At 54.7% G+C, this 17,337-nt stretch overlaps 4 protein-coding genes and 3 non-coding genes across 9 annotated transcripts; 6 read left to right on the top strand and 1 right to left on the bottom strand.

Annotated features, from left to right (window-relative positions):
• Positions 1–633: 633 nt before the first annotated feature.
• Positions 634–6,042, top strand: Eif4a1 (eukaryotic translation initiation factor 4A1). 2 transcript variants are annotated; one of them, XM_051167463.1, is made up of 11 exons: positions 634–751; positions 1,946–1,994; positions 2,159–2,291; positions 2,779–2,918; positions 4,065–4,233; positions 4,570–4,679; positions 4,763–4,906; positions 4,983–5,120; positions 5,235–5,324; positions 5,553–5,632; positions 5,720–6,042. In XM_051167463.1, the coding sequence occupies exons 1-11, from the start codon at positions 729–731 to the stop codon at positions 5,862–5,864; spliced, it is 1,221 nt and encodes a 406-aa protein (XP_051023420.1). In that variant the 5' UTR covers positions 634–728; the 3' UTR covers positions 5,865–6,042. The 2 variants fall into 2 exon arrangements, with proteins under 2 accessions (XP_051023420.1, XP_051023421.1); XM_051167464.1 differs by lacking the exons at positions 634–751; positions 1,946–1,994; positions 2,779–2,918 and having other exon boundaries at positions 2,229–2,291.
• On the top strand, positions 3,310–3,453 carry LOC127208852 (small nucleolar RNA SNORA48). The gene has a single exon (XR_007833123.1). It is a non-coding gene; the product is annotated as a small nucleolar RNA SNORA48 (small nucleolar RNA).
• LOC127208880 (small nucleolar RNA SNORD10) lies at positions 4,320–4,460 on the top strand. The gene has a single exon (XR_007833144.1). It is a non-coding gene; the product is annotated as a small nucleolar RNA SNORD10 (small nucleolar RNA).
• Positions 5,356–5,494, top strand: LOC127208927 (small nucleolar RNA SNORA67). The gene has a single exon (XR_007833178.1). It is a non-coding gene; the product is annotated as a small nucleolar RNA SNORA67 (small nucleolar RNA).
• Positions 6,043–6,820: 778 nt separating the features above from the next.
• On the top strand, positions 6,821–8,930 carry Cd68 (CD68 molecule). The gene is made up of 5 exons (XM_051167493.1): positions 6,821–7,504; positions 7,644–7,763; positions 7,894–7,972; positions 8,082–8,252; positions 8,685–8,930. Exons 1-5 carry the CDS (start codon positions 6,998–7,000, stop codon positions 8,816–8,818), a joined length of 1,011 nt encoding a protein of 336 aa, XP_051023450.1. The 5' UTR covers positions 6,821–6,997; the 3' UTR covers positions 8,819–8,930.
• A 1,630-nt stretch (positions 8,931–10,560) lies between these two features.
• Positions 10,561–15,008, top strand: Mpdu1 (mannose-P-dolichol utilization defect 1). Of its 2 annotated transcripts, XM_051167472.1 has the most exons (7): positions 10,561–10,746; positions 13,503–13,568; positions 13,680–13,812; positions 14,214–14,299; positions 14,396–14,514; positions 14,670–14,780; positions 14,863–15,008. In XM_051167472.1, exons 1-7 carry the CDS (start codon positions 10,644–10,646, stop codon positions 14,983–14,985), a joined length of 741 nt encoding a protein of 246 aa, XP_051023429.1. In that variant the 5' UTR covers positions 10,561–10,643; the 3' UTR covers positions 14,986–15,008. The 2 variants fall into 2 exon arrangements, with proteins under 2 accessions (XP_051023429.1, XP_051023430.1); XM_051167473.1 differs by lacking the exons at positions 10,561–10,746; positions 13,503–13,568 and having other exon boundaries at positions 13,674–13,812; positions 14,178–14,299.
• A 348-nt stretch (positions 15,009–15,356) lies between these two features.
• On the bottom strand, positions 15,357–16,834 carry Sox15 (SRY-box transcription factor 15). Its single transcript, XM_051167475.1, has 2 exons — positions 16,215–16,834; positions 15,357–15,746 (listed from the first exon to the last, which is right to left on the bottom strand). The coding sequence occupies exons 1-2, from the start codon at positions 16,733–16,735 to the stop codon at positions 15,578–15,580; spliced, it is 690 nt and encodes a 229-aa protein (XP_051023432.1). The 5' UTR covers positions 16,736–16,834; the 3' UTR covers positions 15,357–15,577.
• Between the last annotated feature and the right edge of the window lie 503 nt (positions 16,835–17,337).

The raw sequence follows: 17,337 nt of genomic DNA, 5'->3' as shown, positions 1-17,337 counted from the left end.
GCTTCCTCCTACAATCAAACTGTACACGACAGGGGAGCAGAGGCAGGAATGAAGCCTCAAAATAAGCAAGGCTCAGAGAAGCTGGGGACAGACACAAAAGGAACCAGTGATGGAGTGGGACGAGACCCTGGCAGCTTACCTCCCTAGGGTTCCCTTTAGCCCAGAAATGGGTTCCATCCCTTATTTTCCTCCAGTCGAGGAAACTTCCTGTCCTCTGAGATAGCGCTGCGGTTTTGTCGTTCCTGCTACACTGTGAACACACCTTTTCTGAGCGGAAGAATTAATAAACGCGTGGACTGTAGAGAAGTAAAGGGAAGTGGTAGTCCCGAGTGCCCGGAAGTCCCCTGAGGCCACGGCCTCACCCCCGTCGCTTGATAGGACCCGCTGAACCACATGACTGAGGCTCGATCGCCTCCGCACGTGTAAAGGTGCTGGGCTCCAAAATGGCTGCCCGACCGCGAGGCCCGACGTCTTCACGTCACTTCCGTACGGGCGAGAAGGGCGGGCGCTTCACCCAATGAGGCTGCGGGGCGGGCGCCGACTTTGATAGGCACTCACGCTACCCAATAGGGCGTGCGAGCTGAAGCGCCTACAAAGTAACGTCACGTCGGGTTGCAGCGCGCCGGCAGGCGGGGCAGAGGCAGCCAAGCCAATGCGATGGCTGGGGCGGGGTCGGGCGCTCTATAAGTCGGCGATAGGCGGGCACTCCGCCCTAGATTCTAAGGATCATGTCTGCGAGTCAGGATTCTCGGTAAGAAAGGCGCTTGCAACAGAGTGTGGCTACTTACCCGCCGCTCCCTTCCGAGGGTCCCGCCGGGGGGAAGTTGAGAGGCCCGTCGCCCCGAACCTCCCAGGTTGCGGGGGAACCGAACCGGGAGGGGCCGCTCGCGGGGGGGACGGGGAGGCTCCCACGGCCGACGCCGCCACCGGCGCGGAGACGGGGAAGGGCGGCCTGGCGAGGGCGCGACCCAGCGTGGGAAGCAGGAGCGGCGGCTGCGCGGCCCGGGGCCGGCGGGTCTGGCCGCCTCCCCGCGTCGGGCAGGGCGCGCGAGGGTTCCGGAGCATTCCGGCGCGACCACCGCGGCAGGCAGGGGTGCCGGGGTCTCCAGACAGGCCCCTCGCCGCGCTCGGAGTGTGGGTCGGGAGGGAGAAGCCGGCCGTTCAGGGTGCTGGTTTTCTTGGCGGCCAGGGCTGAGCCTAACCCGGAGGAGCGGCCGCGTGAGGCACCGGGAGCCCACCCGGCGCCGGGCGGGCGGGTCCGTTTTGCCGCACAAGCCGGGCAATTGGCAAACTGCGGATGGGCAGGTCCACTTTGCTTCGGGGGTGAGCGGCCTGAGGTATGGGAGGGCGACGCCATTTCTCGACGGGGGCGGGCGGGTTGTGGATTTTTCTGGCGGGGGAGACGCCGCCGAGCGGCGGAGCGAATGAGCACATGGCCGCTTGAGAGGTTCCCCTCCCCCCGTCTGCCTCGCTTGTCTGTGTTGTGCAATCTCCCCCTTTTGCTAGCGCGGCTGGGGCTCATTGTGCGCGAGGCCGCCACCGCCCGCGGCCTCCCACATCCGGGTACTGGGAACGGGGGGGGGGCGGCCGGAGGGAGTGGGGGAGGGCGCGGGCGGCATGACGTGGGGGGAAGGGGACGGGCCCACCCTCGGAACTTGGAGATGGAGGGCGGGACTTCCGGTAGCCTTGGTGCGCCGGAGGGAGGTGTACACGCTTTGATCCGCCGGACCCAGAACCTGTGGGCCTGGCTGCGAAGCCCGCGTCTCTGCGTCCTGTGTGTATGGAGGCGCCCCTGCCCCTTTACGATCTCTTGATCTTCAAGGAAGATGGCTCTAAAGTGCCTCTTGATTGTACTTTGGGAACAAATGGGATCGGATCGGGAATGGGCTGGTTGCTTCTTTGCTCTGGTCAAGCAGGAAGCCAATCTAATGTTTTGAACCAACAGATCCAGAGACAATGGCCCCGATGGGATGGAGCCTGAAGGCGTCATCGAGGTGAGACCCTGTCTGTTTGGGTTGAACAGGCACCTCCTTAGAGTGACAGCGACCTCAGACATCCAGATTGTGGCAGACCTGGAGGGTGGAGTGGGTGGGAAGCTTTAGTGTAAACACGTTACTAATGTTAGTACCTCCCTGGTTAATTTGTTTGCATCCTACAGAGCAACTGGAATGAGATTGTGGATAGCTTTGATGACATGAATCTCTCCGAATCCCTCCTCCGTGGTATCTATGCCTATGGTTTTGAGAAGCCCTCTGCCATTCAGCAGCGAGCTATTCTTCCTTGTATCAAGGGTAAGACTGCTCGGGAGAAATTTTGGGACTGCCCTGGGGTGGAGTGGTGGGCCTTGCAGCCAGAAGGAAACTATTTAGTTTCTGCTGCTGCTACCTTAGACGCAGGGGTTGGTGTCTCCAGTTCACAGGCTTTCTTTGTACTGCTTTGGGGCTAGCCTAATTAGTGTGAGTTCAGAATGTTCTGGTACCCTGGACTTTGTCACAATATTATGGTTTGTGAGGCCCCTAACACTTCGTTTACAACCTTGTTTGTTGGCCTTATGGTGACTGCAGCCCACTCCTTTAATCCCAACACTTGGAATTCAGAGGTGGGTGGTTCTTGTAAGTTTAAGTCTACAGAATCCAGGACAGCCCTGGGCTACACAGAACCCTTGTCACAAAAGAAGTCAATTCAATCTAGTTCCCTTACTAATGCCATGACGGTCCAAATGCTGTGTGAGCCGACGAGGTTCGCCTGCGCCACGTCTGACTCTTGGTCTGGCTGTAGGTTATGATGTGATTGCTCAGGCCCAGTCTGGCACTGGGAAGACGGCTACGTTTGCCATATCAATCCTGCAGCAGATCGAGTTAGATCTGAAGGCTACTCAGGCTCTGGTTCTGGCACCCACTCGTGAATTGGCACAGCAGGTAAGAGTGCTTTCCATCCCACTTTCTAAGTAACTGGTTCAAGAATTACAGAGCAAGCTGGTTGTCGTGGCTGATACCCGTAATCCTAGCACTCTGGCAAGCAGAGGCAGGCAGATTGCTGTGATCACCCTCCAGGCCAGCCTGGTCTACAGAGTGAGGCCAGGACTGCACAGAGACCCTGTCCTGAAAAAGGACAATTGTTAGGTCAGGTGCGCATTCTCAGATGCCATTGAGTCTTGTCATGGCTTTTAGAACTGTTGGGATTTATTGGCCTGATTATCAGCAACTTTTCTACCAACAAAACCACTTCCTTTATCGGTTTTCTGAACCAAATGGGAAGGGAAGTCTGTTGCTGGATTCCAGGTGAGCAGGGCTGGCTGTCTCATGAAGAAACCCCTGGCAATGGGCAAAGAGACACCTCGTTGGTGGTGTTGTTCTGATATCAGCCAGGGGCAGAGCAGATGGCAGCCCCTTGTTCATCCTAGCTTGATGCCTGCCTTGGTGGCCAAAGCTGTTTCATGCCTGGGGCACATAAGATCTCAATGCTAGTTAACATCCACACTAGTTAGTGTTGGTGTGGGCCAATGTAAGTGGTAAATTAGAAAGTTCACAGGTTTAAGAGTCCTGTATAGCTGTGTCATCAATTTTGGGCTTTGTTTGCCTATGGCCTGGGGGCATAGCTCAGTGGAACACTTAGCTAGCATGCATAAAGTCTTGGTGCTGTGGCAGACGTGTAATAAGTAAACCTACATTGTGGGCATATTACCATGCTCCTGAGAGGGCTGCTCATGTAGAGGCACTGTGAACCCGTGGGTCTAGGAGGCAGGGTAGACCTAACACTGCCATTTGTGTGTGTGTGTTTTGAAAGGATTAAGTAGCCGGGTGTGGTGGCACACACCTTAAATCCCAGCACTCAGAGGCAGGTGGATGGATTGCTGTGAGTTTGAGGCCAACGTGGTCTACAAAGTGAGTCCAGGAGAGCCAAGGATACACAAAGAAGCCCTGTCTCAAAAAACCCAAAACCCCAAAAAAGAAATGATTAAGTAGACCTCTGATGCCTGGTAAAGGGTAAAATAATTTCAGTTTGGGGTATGGGGACAAGAGCTGCCTGGCACAGCCCAAGCTGATGTAGATGTCTGTTTGCAGATACAAAAGGTTGTGATGGCGTTAGGAGACTACATGGGTGCCTCCTGTCATGCCTGCATTGGGGGAACCAATGTGCGTGCTGAGGTGCAGAAGCTGCAAATGGAAGCTCCCCATATCATCGTGGGCACCCCCGGCCGGGTGTTTGATATGCTTAACCGGAGATACTTGTGTAAGCACTGCTTTTCCAGTTACTGGCTTACTCTGACAAGCTGCCTTTCCATGGGATGTTAATTTTCCCTTGCTTGGAATTGAGTTGCTCTGTGATGAACCCCATGCGTGTCATCTGAGCCCAGCTCCCCTGTTGCCTTAGCCTGGGGAGTGTTCTACTTACCAGGGCTGTTGTCTGGCTTGGCAGGGAGGCTTTGGGCAAAGGATCAGTCCATGTATTCTGAGAGCAGACTGTCTGCCTCAAGCCTGCCCTCTCTTACTCAGAGATTTAAATGTTTCACATTTCCCTGACTGTGTGTGTGTGTGTGTGTGTGTGTGTGTTTTTCCTGCCTTCTAGCCCCTAAATACATCAAGATGTTTGTGCTGGATGAAGCAGATGAAATGTTAAGCCGTGGGTTCAAGGACCAGATCTATGATATATTTCAGAAGCTTAACAGCAACACACAGGTAAGTAGTGTTGATAGGAACCTGGGATTGGTTGTGGTGGGGAGTGCACACCACTCACGGATGATGCATTTTTTTCCTACTAGGTAGTTTTGTTGTCTGCTACAATGCCTTCTGACGTCCTTGAAGTGACCAAGAAGTTCATGAGAGACCCCATTCGGATTCTTGTCAAGAAGGAAGAGTTGACCCTGGAGGGTATCCGCCAGTTCTACATCAATGTGGAGCGAGAGGTGGGGCCCAGTGCAGGCGGCGGGCCTGGCAGTGAGTGCTGGGTATAGCCCCTGACTGCTGTTTCCGGGTCTCCAGGAGTGGAAGCTCGATACGCTGTGTGACTTGTATGAGACCCTGACTATCACCCAGGCGGTGATCTTCATCAATACCAGAAGGAAGGTGGATTGGCTGACGGAGAAGATGCACGCCCGGGATTTCACTGTTTCTGCCATGGTGAGCCTTTCCAGTCTTGTTAGTAGGTCTGCGTGTGTGGGTGCGCGCATACGCACGCACATTTCGGTCACCAGCAGCCTTGTGCCACCTTGCTTATACATCCTTGTTCTCTAGCATGGAGATATGGACCAAAAGGAACGAGATGTGATCATGAGGGAGTTCCGGTCTGGTTCTAGCAGAGTATTGATTACCACTGACCTGTTGGTGAGTAGATGCTGTTCAGGGAGAAGAGTGAGTCCAAGGTGATTCCCTCTCCAAGGGGCTGACTGTGCCCTTTTCAGGAACGTAGCAGCTTGGAAGAAAAATGGGCATGCCCAAGTCTCTGCTGAACAAGGATACTTGTTTCCTTGGCCTGCCTTTGGCTGCCTACACGAGCCTAGCCAGCCAGGGTGGAGTACCCTCTAATGGCTAATACTACCTTTCTTGACCCAGGCCAGAGGCATTGATGTGCAGCAGGTCTCCCTAGTCATCAATTATGACCTTCCCACCAACAGGGAAAACTACATCCACAGGTAAACAGGTCTGCGATGCCTCCTCACACTCCCTGTGCCGAGACCCTGCCCTCACTGCTTTCTAATACATTACTCTTTCTTCTTCAGAATTGGCCGAGGTGGTCGGTTTGGCCGTAAGGGTGTGGCTATTAACATGGTGACAGAAGAAGACAAGAGGACTCTTCGAGACATTGAGACTTTCTACAACACCTCCATTGAAGAGATGCCCCTCAATGTTGCTGACCTCATTTGAGGGGCTGTTCTACCTGGCCCAAGCCAGAGTTCAGTCCTTGGGGGCTGAGGAACAGCTTGAGGGGGGAGGGACGGGAGCCAAGGGATGGACATCTTGGTTTTTTTGTTTTGTTTTTTTTGTTTTTTCCTCTCTCTTTGAATAAATGTCACTTTTTGAGGCAAAAAGAAGGAACCGTGAACATTTTAGACACCCTTTTCTTTGGGGTAGGCTCTGCCCCAGGCGCCGTCTCCTTCCCCCCAAGACACTAATCCATTTCCCTAACCTAGTCACCTGATTCTGAAGGCTTTCCTACCCCAGCCAAGTCTCCAATAGTGAGTCTAGGGGCTAAATGTCTGGCCTCCTTTGCTGGACCAAATCTACAGGGAGAACCCCTGAGTGAGGTGGTCCCCAGGTGAGGGGAGCAGGGGAGAGAAAATGGTAGCCATTTTTACATTGTTTTGTATAGTATTTATTGATTCAGGAAACAAACACAAAATTCTGAATAAAATGACTTGGAAACTGCCTGTTTGGGCTTCGTGTTTCTTCCCCTCCACCTGATGCGTGTAGGTCAGCTGCCCAACTAGCTTTTCGCTGAGGTCGCTGTGGTGCCTCCTGCTAAGAAATACCAGTCTAATTTGGTACTGACAGTGTAATGTGAAGGGTCACAGGTCTCCAGCTTTGAGGAAGTGATTGATGGGAGAGTCATGGGGCAGGGAGCAAGTGAAACCTGGCACGCACCAGATTACCCAGAAGAACTGGGATTTGGTGGTGGGCACGCGTGAATTTTGGCCAATGAGAAGGCCTTCCCATTTCTTTGCCTTTCCTGTAAACTCCAAGTAGAGCAAGTTAGGCAAGTCAACGGCCTCATCCTCACGTGCTAACTAGGGCTTTGTTACCTCCCACTCAAAAGGCCACCACTGTCTTGAAACCAATGACTAAAGGCTAGAGCTGAGTCGTCCCCTACCCTAACCTGAGTCAGCTTTGGGGTGGGATTATCTTAAGGAAGTTAGACTTTCATTTCCTCTTCCAACTGAATGCAGAGGGACTGGGTTGCGGAAGGAGCTGTTGCAGCCCAGCTGGACTTTGCGCAGCTCTGCCATGAGGCTCCCTGTGTGGTGTCTGATCTTGCTGGGCCTGCTCGGAGGTAAGGAGAGATGGGAGATGGGGCAGAGGGAGCTCCTGGGCAGGAACTTGTACCTGGGTTGCCAACCAATCTCTTGCTGGAAGCCCAAGGAACAGGGAAAGACTGTCCTAAAAAAAAAGCCGCTACTCTGCTGCCATCCTTCACGGTGACACCTACAGCAAGCCCTACGAGCAGCCACAGGCTCACCACCACCAGTCCCGCCAACAGCACAGTTCATCCTACAAGTAATGGTACTGCTACCAGCTCTGGACATGAAACTACCCCTACGCACAACCCCGCCACCACCAGCAGCCATGGGAACGCCACAGTTTATCCCACCGCGAACGGCACTGCTAGTACTCCAAGGTTCTCCACCAGCGGCCCTCATCCTGGACCACCTCCACCCTCTCCAAGTCCTAGTCCCGGCTCCAAGGGGGCTCTTGGAAACTACACATGGGCTAATGATTCCCAGCCATGTGTTCAGCTCCAAGCCCAAATTCAGATTCGAATCCTGTACCCAACCCAGGGTGGAGGAAAGGTAAAGCTAAGGCACGGGGCTTAAAGGGTACAAGAGGCAAGTCTGGGGTGGCTCAGGAGGCGGAGGGACAGAAGAGGGTATAAACCACTGGATGGTTCATCTGTCCATCTCAGACCCACGGTGGTATTCACTTCCGCAGGCCTGGGGCATCTCTGTATTGAATCCCAACAAAACCAAGGTCCAGGGGGGCTGCGACAAGGCCAATCCCCACCTGCCTCTCTCATTTCCTTATGGACAGCTCACCTTTGGATTCAAGCAGGTACACGCTTGATTTGCCTTTCTCCTTGCTCTCCCGCACTGCATGCCTGCACTCCCTGAGCCTCCCTCCTTGCTCTGTGGACATGGATGCCACCACCACCGCAGTCCTGAGCCTTTCTGTTCATCTCAAGGACCTGCAGCAGAGCCCGGGTGTAGTCTACCTCAACTACATGGCAGTGGAGTACAATGTGTCCTTCCCGCAGGCCGACCGTGAGTAACCTTCCCTTGGCATCACCCCACCTGGTGTCCAGGTTGCGGTGTGGGAGAGGGGTGGCTCAGGAGTCCTCCTGGATTGACCCTTCACTCCTAACTTCGCCAGAGTGGACCTTCTCGGCTCAGAACCCATCTCTTCGGCTGCTCCACGCGCCCCTAGGCCGGAGCTTCTGCTGCAGGAACTCAAGCATTGCTCTTTCCCCAGCTGTTCGCATCGACCTGCTCTCCCTGCGGCTGCAGGCTGCTCAGCTGCCTGACACAGGGCGCTTCGGGCCATGTAAGCCCCACCCAACCCCTCTCTTCCTGGAAGTCTCCTGCCACAACTACGCTGGGAACCTCTCCCCTACTCCCCTACTGCCCTACTGCTCGCTTTCTTTCCTTGCCACCCCTCCTCCCCAACCACGGTCTCTCTGTGTAGCCTTGGCTGTCCTGGACTCCCTTTGTAGGCCAGGCTGGCCTCCTACTCACAGAGATCCACCTGCCTCTGCCTCCCGAGGGCTGGGATTAGAGGTGTGCACCACCACGCCTGGCTCCCACAGCTCTTTCTGAACTTCAGCCTCCTCTACCAAGACGCCTACTTCCCCTTTACTCACGGCTCTAAACTATGGGGTTGACGTCTCCCACCTTCCATCACCCCCTTTCCCTTCCATTCCCCCCCCCCATCCCATCCACCTCTGCAGCAGCTCCTAATGGCCCACTGTCCCCCCAGGTTTCTCTTGCCCTGGTGACCAGTCCCTCTTGCTGCCCCTCATCATTGGCCTGGTCCTCCTCGGTCTCCTCACCTTGGTGCTCCTCGCCTTCTGCATTTCCAGGAGACGACAACCAGCCTACCAGCCCCTTTGAGCATGCGCTCTCAGCCACTCTGTGGGTCACCAAGACGCACCTTCACTTCAACATGCAACTGACTCAACAAAGTTGCCTTCCTTCCCTGTCTTTAAGAACAAAATTGGAGATTTTATAAGGGGGATGGTGGGGCCCCACTCCCTTGCTCACGAAGAGGACTGAAACTTAAAGACATTGTCCTTGGCTTCCCTTGTCCTGCCAGGATTAAAAGCCACGGGTTTCTTGTCATGTGCTTTCCTATGGTTGAGTCACCAAGAGACAGCTGGCAAAAAGGGATGAAAATACCAGAGTGACCAAATGCCCTCATGGGTACATCCCTCCATGGCCAGCACAGCTGCTGGTGAACTCCCTCCTCCCTTCTGGGCCCAATGGCTGCCTATTCCCTTAACATAAGGGCCCAGTCCCCCCCTGACCCCTGTGTACAGCCAGAGGTACAACACACAAATTCTGAGTAGGCAGCTGTGTGTGAGACTCCTCCTCCACGTGGCCAGGTGTGCTCTAACTTCTCTAAAGGTTGTGCTCTGAGGAACAGCTTCAGCCCCACTTTTTTTTCTTTTTTGGTTTTTCGAGACATGGGTTTCTGTTTTAGCCCTGGCTGTCTGTCCTGGAACCGGCTTCAAAAATACCCTTGAAACCTGGTGTTATCAGAAGGAGAGGGAGTGGTGCCTCCTGCATGGCAGCCCAGGTCCAGATAATAAAAAGGGATTTCAGCCGGGTGTGGTGGTGCACGCCTTTAATCCCAGCACTCGGGAGGCAGAGGCAGGCGGATCGCTGTGAGTTCGAGGCCAGCCTGGTCTACAAAGGGAGTCCAGGACGGCCAAGGTTACAGAGACCCTGCCTCGAAAAACCTAAAAAAAACCCAAACTACTATTTATAGTTGGGGTATGGTGCAACGGGTGGGAGCCAAGGATGGGTGCTTTTCTAGTTGTAAGAGCCCCCAAAGTTACAGAAATCAGGCACATGAGGCAGCACCCCTGCCCAGCACCTGTCCCCGGGAACGAGGTTGAGGCGGAGATACAACTTAGGCGCACATCTACCAGCGGAGTGCGCCGTGAGTGGGCTTCACCGGGCGGAGGAACGCAGCGTGGCCTCTCTTCGCCTGACCCTAAGGGCCCTTTCCCAGACAGATATTGGGCCCTTTGCCACCGTCCTTTGGGGGTCCCGCCTAGACACAGCAGAGGCTGCGATCTCTGCGTACCCCGTGCTGACTCAGGGTCTGCTCTCCGGAAGCTGAGCTCCCTCCTCTTCTGCCTCACTGTCATCTTCTACCACCTGGACAAACTGAGGAGGAAGAAGCAGGGAACTAGCAGGGATGCCCAGAACGGCCTCTTTTCCCGGTGCCATTCCCTCTGGAGAAATCAAGAGGGGAGGGACAAAAAAAAAGAGAGAGAGAGAAAGACAGCCGTAGCGCCCTCACTAGCGCCATCTTGAAGACTAACTCCATACTCTTCTCCTTTACAACTTCAAACAATATAAAAGTAGGCCGAGAGAAGACAAGATGGCGCAGACGCAGGAGGGACAGAGGAAGGGGGGAGGGGCAGGCCGTGCCGTCAGAGCTGATGGCGCGAACAAAAGCGCGGAGGCCCTAACTGCGCAGGCGCAGTGCTCTGACGCGCCGGAAACTTCGAGCGCCAAGGCGCGTACGAAACCCAAGTCCGCGAAGGCGGGAGCGCCTGTCTGAGGTCACTGAAGCGGGCGAGGGTGGCGTAAGAAAGGGCGGTGCAGCCGCGTCCCTCGGGCGACCGAGGCGGAGTGTGCAGACTGCGCACGCGCGGCGCGGGTCAATGGCCGGCCTACCCAGCCTGGCGGAAGCTACTTTTCCAACATGGCCGGTGAGGTAGACGGGCCGCTTAAGGGGCTGCTGGTGCCGCTTCTTTTACCTGAGGAATGCTACGATCAGCTTTTCATCCGGTGGGACTTGCTCCATGGTGAGTTTTATTCATCCTTCAAAGCCTAGTTCGAGCAGCCTCGTACCGCAGGTTGGCGCCAGCAGGTGCCCGGTGTCACGCGAAGGCGGAAGGCGCTTCTGAACAGGGCGGAAGTGTTTTAGGCCCTGCATAGGGAAGGTGCCATATTTGGGTACGAAGGGGAGTAGCCCGAAAAGATAGTTAAATCTGTGTTTTACTATACGGGAGGTCCGTACTCCAACCCCATCTCTTTCTAGGCTGGGGCCTCGGGCGTGCGAGCCAACCATCCTGCCAACCAAGCTCCTGGAAAACTCATTTTATAAAATAAAATTAAAAACCCAGCCAGGCGAGGAGACAGCCTTTCACCCCAAGTACAGAGGCAGACTGATCGCGTTTGTTTGTTTGCGTTTTGAGACAGGGTTTCTCTGTGTAACGGCCCTGGCCTCAAGTTGTAGACCAGGCTGGCCTTGAACTCAGAGATCCCCCCTGCCTCTGCCTCCGCGGAATGCTGGGATTAAAGGTGTGCGCCCCCACACTCGGCACTTCCATCGCCCGTAGCACAGGCTGCCCTTAAACTGGCAGTCCTTCTGCCCCAGCCACAGAGTGCTGAGAATCCAGGGAGGAACTGTCTCACCCCACTGCCTTCCTGTCTTTCTTTACAAGGCAACGTCATGGCCAAGAGTTACATCAGATACCCGAGCCTTTGCTAAGTCGTCTACCTCTACTCAGGTGCACCATAGAGAACTCTGTTCTAGTGAATTTTGGCTTGCAATAGTCAGGCTCTCTGCTGGGCCAAATTCCCTCCAGGTCAAAGATTCAGTGATTGAGCAATCTCCTGAACAGTGTGCCGCACACCTGTAATCCTAAATCGTAGCACTTGGGAGGCAGAGGCGGGAGCGTCTCTGAATCCAAGGACAGCCTGGTCTACAGGGCGAATCTAAGACAGCCAGGACCACATAGAGAAAACCCAAAATAGTAAATAAGTAAGAAAAATCATAGAGATACTAGATAAACAGAGATAAAGGCCTTGGAAGAGTAGGGTTTGCCCCTGCGTAGGGGCCAGGAACCACCACATGGCTCAAGAATGTATGGTATTGGGGCTGGAGAGATGGCTCAGTGGTTAAGAGGCCACCTGCTCTTCCAGAGGTCCTGAGTTCAATTCCCAGCAACCACATGGTGCCTCAAAAACCCATCCATAATGTGATCTGATGCCCTCTTCTGCAGATAAAGCACTCATATACAATAAATAAATCTTAAAAAAAAAAAAAAAAGAGCATATGGTATTGAACTCAGATCCTCCGTAAGAGCAGTAGGTGCCCTTAACCACTAAGCCATGTCTTAAGTTTTGTTGTTGTGTGTATCTCCTTATGTATGCTCAGGTCATCAGACTTGGCAGCAGAGACATCTTGCTGGCCCAATAATTTTTTTGAGACAGGGTTTCTCGTGTAGCCTAGGCTGTCCTGGAAAACTCTGTGTAGACCAGGCTGGCCTTGAACTCACAAAGATTCACCTGCCTCTGCCTCCGTATGTGCTGGGATAAAAGGTGTGTGCCACCACACCCAGCAAGATTTTATTTTTGTTTTATGTGCGTTAGTATTCTGCCTGTTGCATGTGTGAGAGTGTGGAGCTCTGGGGACAGTTGTGAACTCCGTGTGGGTGCTGGAAGTTAAACCCAGGTCCTGGAAGAGCAGTCAGTGCTCTTAACTGCTGAGCCTTGGCTGTCTTAAGACTCACTTTGCAAACCAGAGTGGCCTTAAACTCACAGAGATCCACCTGCCTCTGCCTCCCAAGTGCTGGGATTAAAGGCGTGCGCCACCATGCCACCACACCTGGCTTGGCAATGGTTTTTAAATATTTGAGACAAGGTTTCACTAAGTAAGCAATCCTAGCTGACCCTGAACACACAGAGATTAAATGAGTTTTAAAGGCATGTACCACAGCACAGAGCCCTAGTGACTTCTTCTTCTTCTTTTTTTTTTTTAAGATTTATTTATTTATTATTATATATACAGTGCTCTGCCTGCATGTACACCTGCAGGTCAGAAGAGGGCGTCAGATCACATTGTATGAGCCACCATGTGGTTATTGGGAATTGAACTCAGGACCTTCAGAAGAGCAGTCAGTGCTCTTAACCTCTGAGCCATCTCTCCAGCCCCCCCTTAATGACTTTTCTAAGACATTTTCTGAGGGGGACATGGTAGCGCACAGCTTTAATTCCAGCACTCAGGAGGCAGGCAGACCTCTGTGATTTCAAGGACAGCCAAAGGTACACAGAGAAAACCTGTCTTAGAACACACACCCCCAAATGTATATGGGTCCTGGGTTAAACTAAACAGGAATAAAAGTTAGCTCTTTGGGTACTCAGGCATTGATCCAGTGTTCCCCGACCTTCTTCTCTTCTCAGTACTGGATGGCCTATTTCAAATTGTCTCCTTCCAAAGACAAACCCACACTCCATCCATTCCTGGACCGCCTGGTTGTTCCTGACTCTCATGCAGGGCCCGCCTACACTATTTAGATGTGTGCTTCTTGGAGGGGGAGGCTGGGTAGGAGGGACGGCAGTCATGGAGAAGCTGTTTTGGCATCACACCTAGTCTGAATGTAAGATGAAGCAGGAAGGGTATCTTTCCCATCATCCCCACTGCCCCCCAAAACAGACACTTTCTGGCGTGGTGGTCATGTTCAGGGTGAGGGGAGAGGGAGTAGCTCCTAAGAGCACTTCAAACGCTCACCTGGGTTCCAGAGGCCTCTTTGCTTACTTTTCTCTCTCTTCTCAGTTCCCTGCCTCAAGATTCTCCTCAGCAAAGGCCTTGGGCTGGGTATCGTGGCTGGGTCGCTTCTGGGTATGTACAGCTCCTCCTCCTTTCTGTCAGAGTAAGGTGTGGGTGTGAGAGGCTCATGCCAAGGGCTGAGGGAGGCGCGCGTCTTCCTCAGCCATGTCGTTCTTCCCACAGTGAAGCTGCCCCAGATATTTAAAATCTTGGGAGCCAAGAGTGCAGAAGGCCTGAGTCTCCAGTCAGTCCTGCTGGAGCTGGTGGCGCTGACCGGAACTGTGGCCTACAGCATCACCAACAGCTTCCCCTTCAGGTGAGGGGCCGCTCTTCACCCCCAGGGCCAAATGCCCACAATTCTTTTTTTATTATTATTTATTTATTTGGGGGAGGGGGCAGTGTCAGAGAACAACTTGTAGGCGTTGGTTCTTTCCAATGTGTGGGTCCCGGGGCTGAGCTCAGGTGGCCAGGCCTGGAGGCGCCTTTGCCTGCTGAGCTACTTCGCCAGCCCCAGGGCCCACAACTCTAAGGGTTATGAATGCTTCCGCCTTTCTAGAAGTTTAGTCACCAGTGGAAGTGGGGGTGAAGTGAGCATTGTCTAAGTGAGCCAGGCAGGTGGGGGCTGGTCAGAGCGCTAACCCTGATGGATGGGCCACGGAGGCTTTCCTTGCCTCTTTCCAGGCCCGCCTTTCTTCCTCCCAACTCTTGACCCTGCAGCTCTTGGGGCGAAGCACTGTTCCTGACACTCCAGACAATTACCATCTGCTTCCTGGTGATGCACTACAGAGGCGAGACCGTGAAAGGTGCTGGGGGCTTGCCGGAGAGCAGGCTTTGGATCCTGGGGACCTTGTTGGGGACTCAGGGCACTCAAGAGGGCTCCTTGTCTCCCTGACCCGCAGGTGTTGCTTTCCTGGCCTGCTATGCGATGGTCCTGCTGGCGCTGCTTTCCCCACTCACTCCTCTGGCTGTGGTCACCCTGCTCCAGGCCTCCAACGTGCCTGCCGTGGTGGTGGGGAAGGTGGGTACTCAGAAGCAAGTGGAAGATGTGTGGCAGTGCAGAGGCGGGGTGAACCTCCAATACGGAGTTTCAGTCTGACGGGAATGAGGCAGTCAGTGATGGGAACACGGGGAAGGTTCCGATGACAGAACCAAAAGTATGGCTTTCTGCTCTAGTTGCTCCAGGCAGCCACCAACTACCGCAATGGGCACACGGGCCAGCTTTCAGCCATCACGGTGTTTATGCTGTTTGGGGGCTCCTTGGCCCGAATCTTCACGTCTGTTCAGGTAGGTGCACCCTCTGCCCTCTAGGGGGCACCAAAGCCTCATTCTCAGCTGCTCCATCTAGCTCTGTGCTCTCTCCTAACAGGAAACTGGAGACCCCCTCATGGCTGGGGTCTTTGTGGTGTCTTCCCTCTGCAATGGGCTCATTGCGGCCCAGGTCCTCTTCTACTGGAATGCACAGCCTCCCCACAAACAGAAAAGGCAGTAGCAGAGCGAGCCAGCAGCTGGGACCATTCCATCCCCACCATCCCCTCCACCTCAGGGTCCTCCTGCTCACCCCATCTCCTGATGCAACTTAATCTGCATTCCTCTGTACCTGCAACCTCCTGAGCCAGGCTTGGGGACACAGTAAAGCTTCAAGTCCTGTGTCCACTCACTTTGCCGCTGGCCGCCCCTCCTTTCTAAACAGCCCCTTGCTCGTTGGAGCAGACGCCTCACTGTGTGCACTCACCTTCTGGAACAAGGACAGAGCCCGGACAGCTGTGCTCGGTAGCTCCTGGCTGGGCGGGACAGTCTATTGGACCCCAGTTGGGGGGGGTGGAGTGGGGGAGGAAAAGAGTGACTCAGATAAGAGCCTGGGGCAGGTGGGGAGGTTCCTGCTGTGGCAGGTCCCTGCGGAAGGGTGGGGAGAAGGTTCTGGTTGTGCTGTAGTGAGAGAGTAGGACGGGACAATAAAGACTCAGAGGCGGGCTTTAATGTACAAAATTATGTTTAGTGTGGTTTTATGCACTCTGGTTCCTTGTAGGCCCCTGAACTGAAAAGGGCTGGGTCTGTGGAGTGGGCCTGGGTGTCCTTGCCAGTTAAAGGTGGGTTACAGGCATGGGGGCACCAGCAAGGGGAGCGCTGTATGGGGTGGGAGCGCCAGGGGGTAGGTAGGGAGGCAAAGAGGGCATCAGCTCCTGCTGGAGCCTGGGGTCACTCTGAGGGAGGGTGCACGGTGAGGGGGGTTCCGGGCGACAGTGGGAGGAGCTGTAAAGAGAAACATGGGGTTTGGAGGTTACTCTTCTGGGTTGGAGGAATTGAGCAGTGTCCCCAGTTCCCAACGGGGGACTGGTCTGACCAGTTTACAGCAGACAGGGTTAGAGCTTGCTGCTCAGCCATCTAACCATGCTGGGTACGACAGGCACGGAACAAGACCCTAGGATGGCTTAAAGAGCAAATAGTTCTGTTGGGACACGCTCAGGAGCCCGTTTGCGTGCTGCACGGCTGTTTGCCTTTTGGGGCAGCAGGCCAGGAAGGAGTAACAGGATGGGCTTGGCCTCTCCTTGCCCCGGGGGCTGGGAGAGGAAGCTGGGTCACACAAGGGCCAGCTGCGAGGGGGAAAGCAAAAGGTAGAACACATTAGGCTGAGACGTACTCTGGCCTCCACTCCCACCCAGCCTTCAGGAAGGGGGAGGCGGGGAGACACACCACACAGGACATAATTCAGGTACTCACGCATAACTCCCAGGCAGGTAGACTGTCGAATAGTTGGGGGGCTGGTATCCAAAGCCTCTGCTCCCTTGGGTGGCTGTATACCCCCAACGTGGGCCACCACAGGCCGTGTCACCTCGTCTCTGGCTGAAGTGAACAGACCCGGGGCCCGAGTTCTTGCTCTTGCGCCGGGGCCGGTACTTGTAGTCGGGGTGGTCGCGCAGGTGGCGAGCCCTCAGGCGCTTGGCCTCCTCCACGAAGGGTCTCTTTTCTTCATCGCCCAGCAGCTTCCACTGCACGCCCAGGCGCTTCGAGATCTCGGAGTTGTGCATCTTGGGGTTCTGCTGCGCCATCTGGCGGCGCTGAACAGAGCTCCACACCATGAAGGCGTTCATAGGCCTCTTCACCTTCTCTAGGGGAAGCCCCCCAGATGCTCCAGGGCCCCCGGCCACCTCCTGCTCCTGAGGTCCCAAGGGCAAAGATGCTGTGGGGACCGGAGGCTCCAGGCTCCAAGTCTCGGCTTGTGAGGAGCCGGGCAGCGCCATGGTCGGGAGTAAAGCCTCTGAGAGGGCGTCTTGAATGCCCTCCTCTCAGGGTGAAGACTAGACTCTGAATACTTGGGTACTTAAGTACCTTCTGAGTCTTTGAAATCAACCTTTGCTCTCAGGGATCGGTTCGTCACCTCTCGAAGGCTGAATGCAGAATCTTCCTTGTCTGGCACCCCAATCCTGGAGAGGTGTGTTCTCTCAAGTCTACCGACTGCCAGTCCCTCAGCAGGACAGGGTGGTCCTGGAGGTTAGAACGTGGGCTCTGTGTGGCTTCTTGGTCTCCGAAGTTCCCACAGCTACCAGGAGAGCACCCAGGTGCTCCAGACCTTCCTCACCTGTGCTCAGCCGCCAAAAAGCTTTTCCTGCCTGGCTCCTCCCCCCACTCCCTCCCAGTGGCTGGCTGTGTGCAAAGGAAGGTTCTCCCCACTCCCAGGTGTCCTGTTCTTCCCAGCCCAGACACCTCCCCAGGGGCACCACGCCCCCTCTCCACCCAAGGCCTGGATGTCGGGCCTAATGGCCCCAGTGGCTACAATTGTCTCAATTCTCAAGTATCAGTAATTTAAAGCAAAACCCTTCCCACAACCACGGGATCAAGCTTA

This window comes from Acomys russatus, chromosome 25 (genome assembly GCF_903995435.1).
Source record: "Acomys russatus chromosome 25, mAcoRus1.1, whole genome shotgun sequence".
Classification (NCBI taxonomy): Eukaryota; Metazoa; Chordata; class Mammalia; order Rodentia; family Muridae; genus Acomys; species Acomys russatus.
The sequence above is the reverse complement of the archived record's forward strand: the minus strand, read 5'-3'. Positions and strand labels throughout refer to the sequence as shown.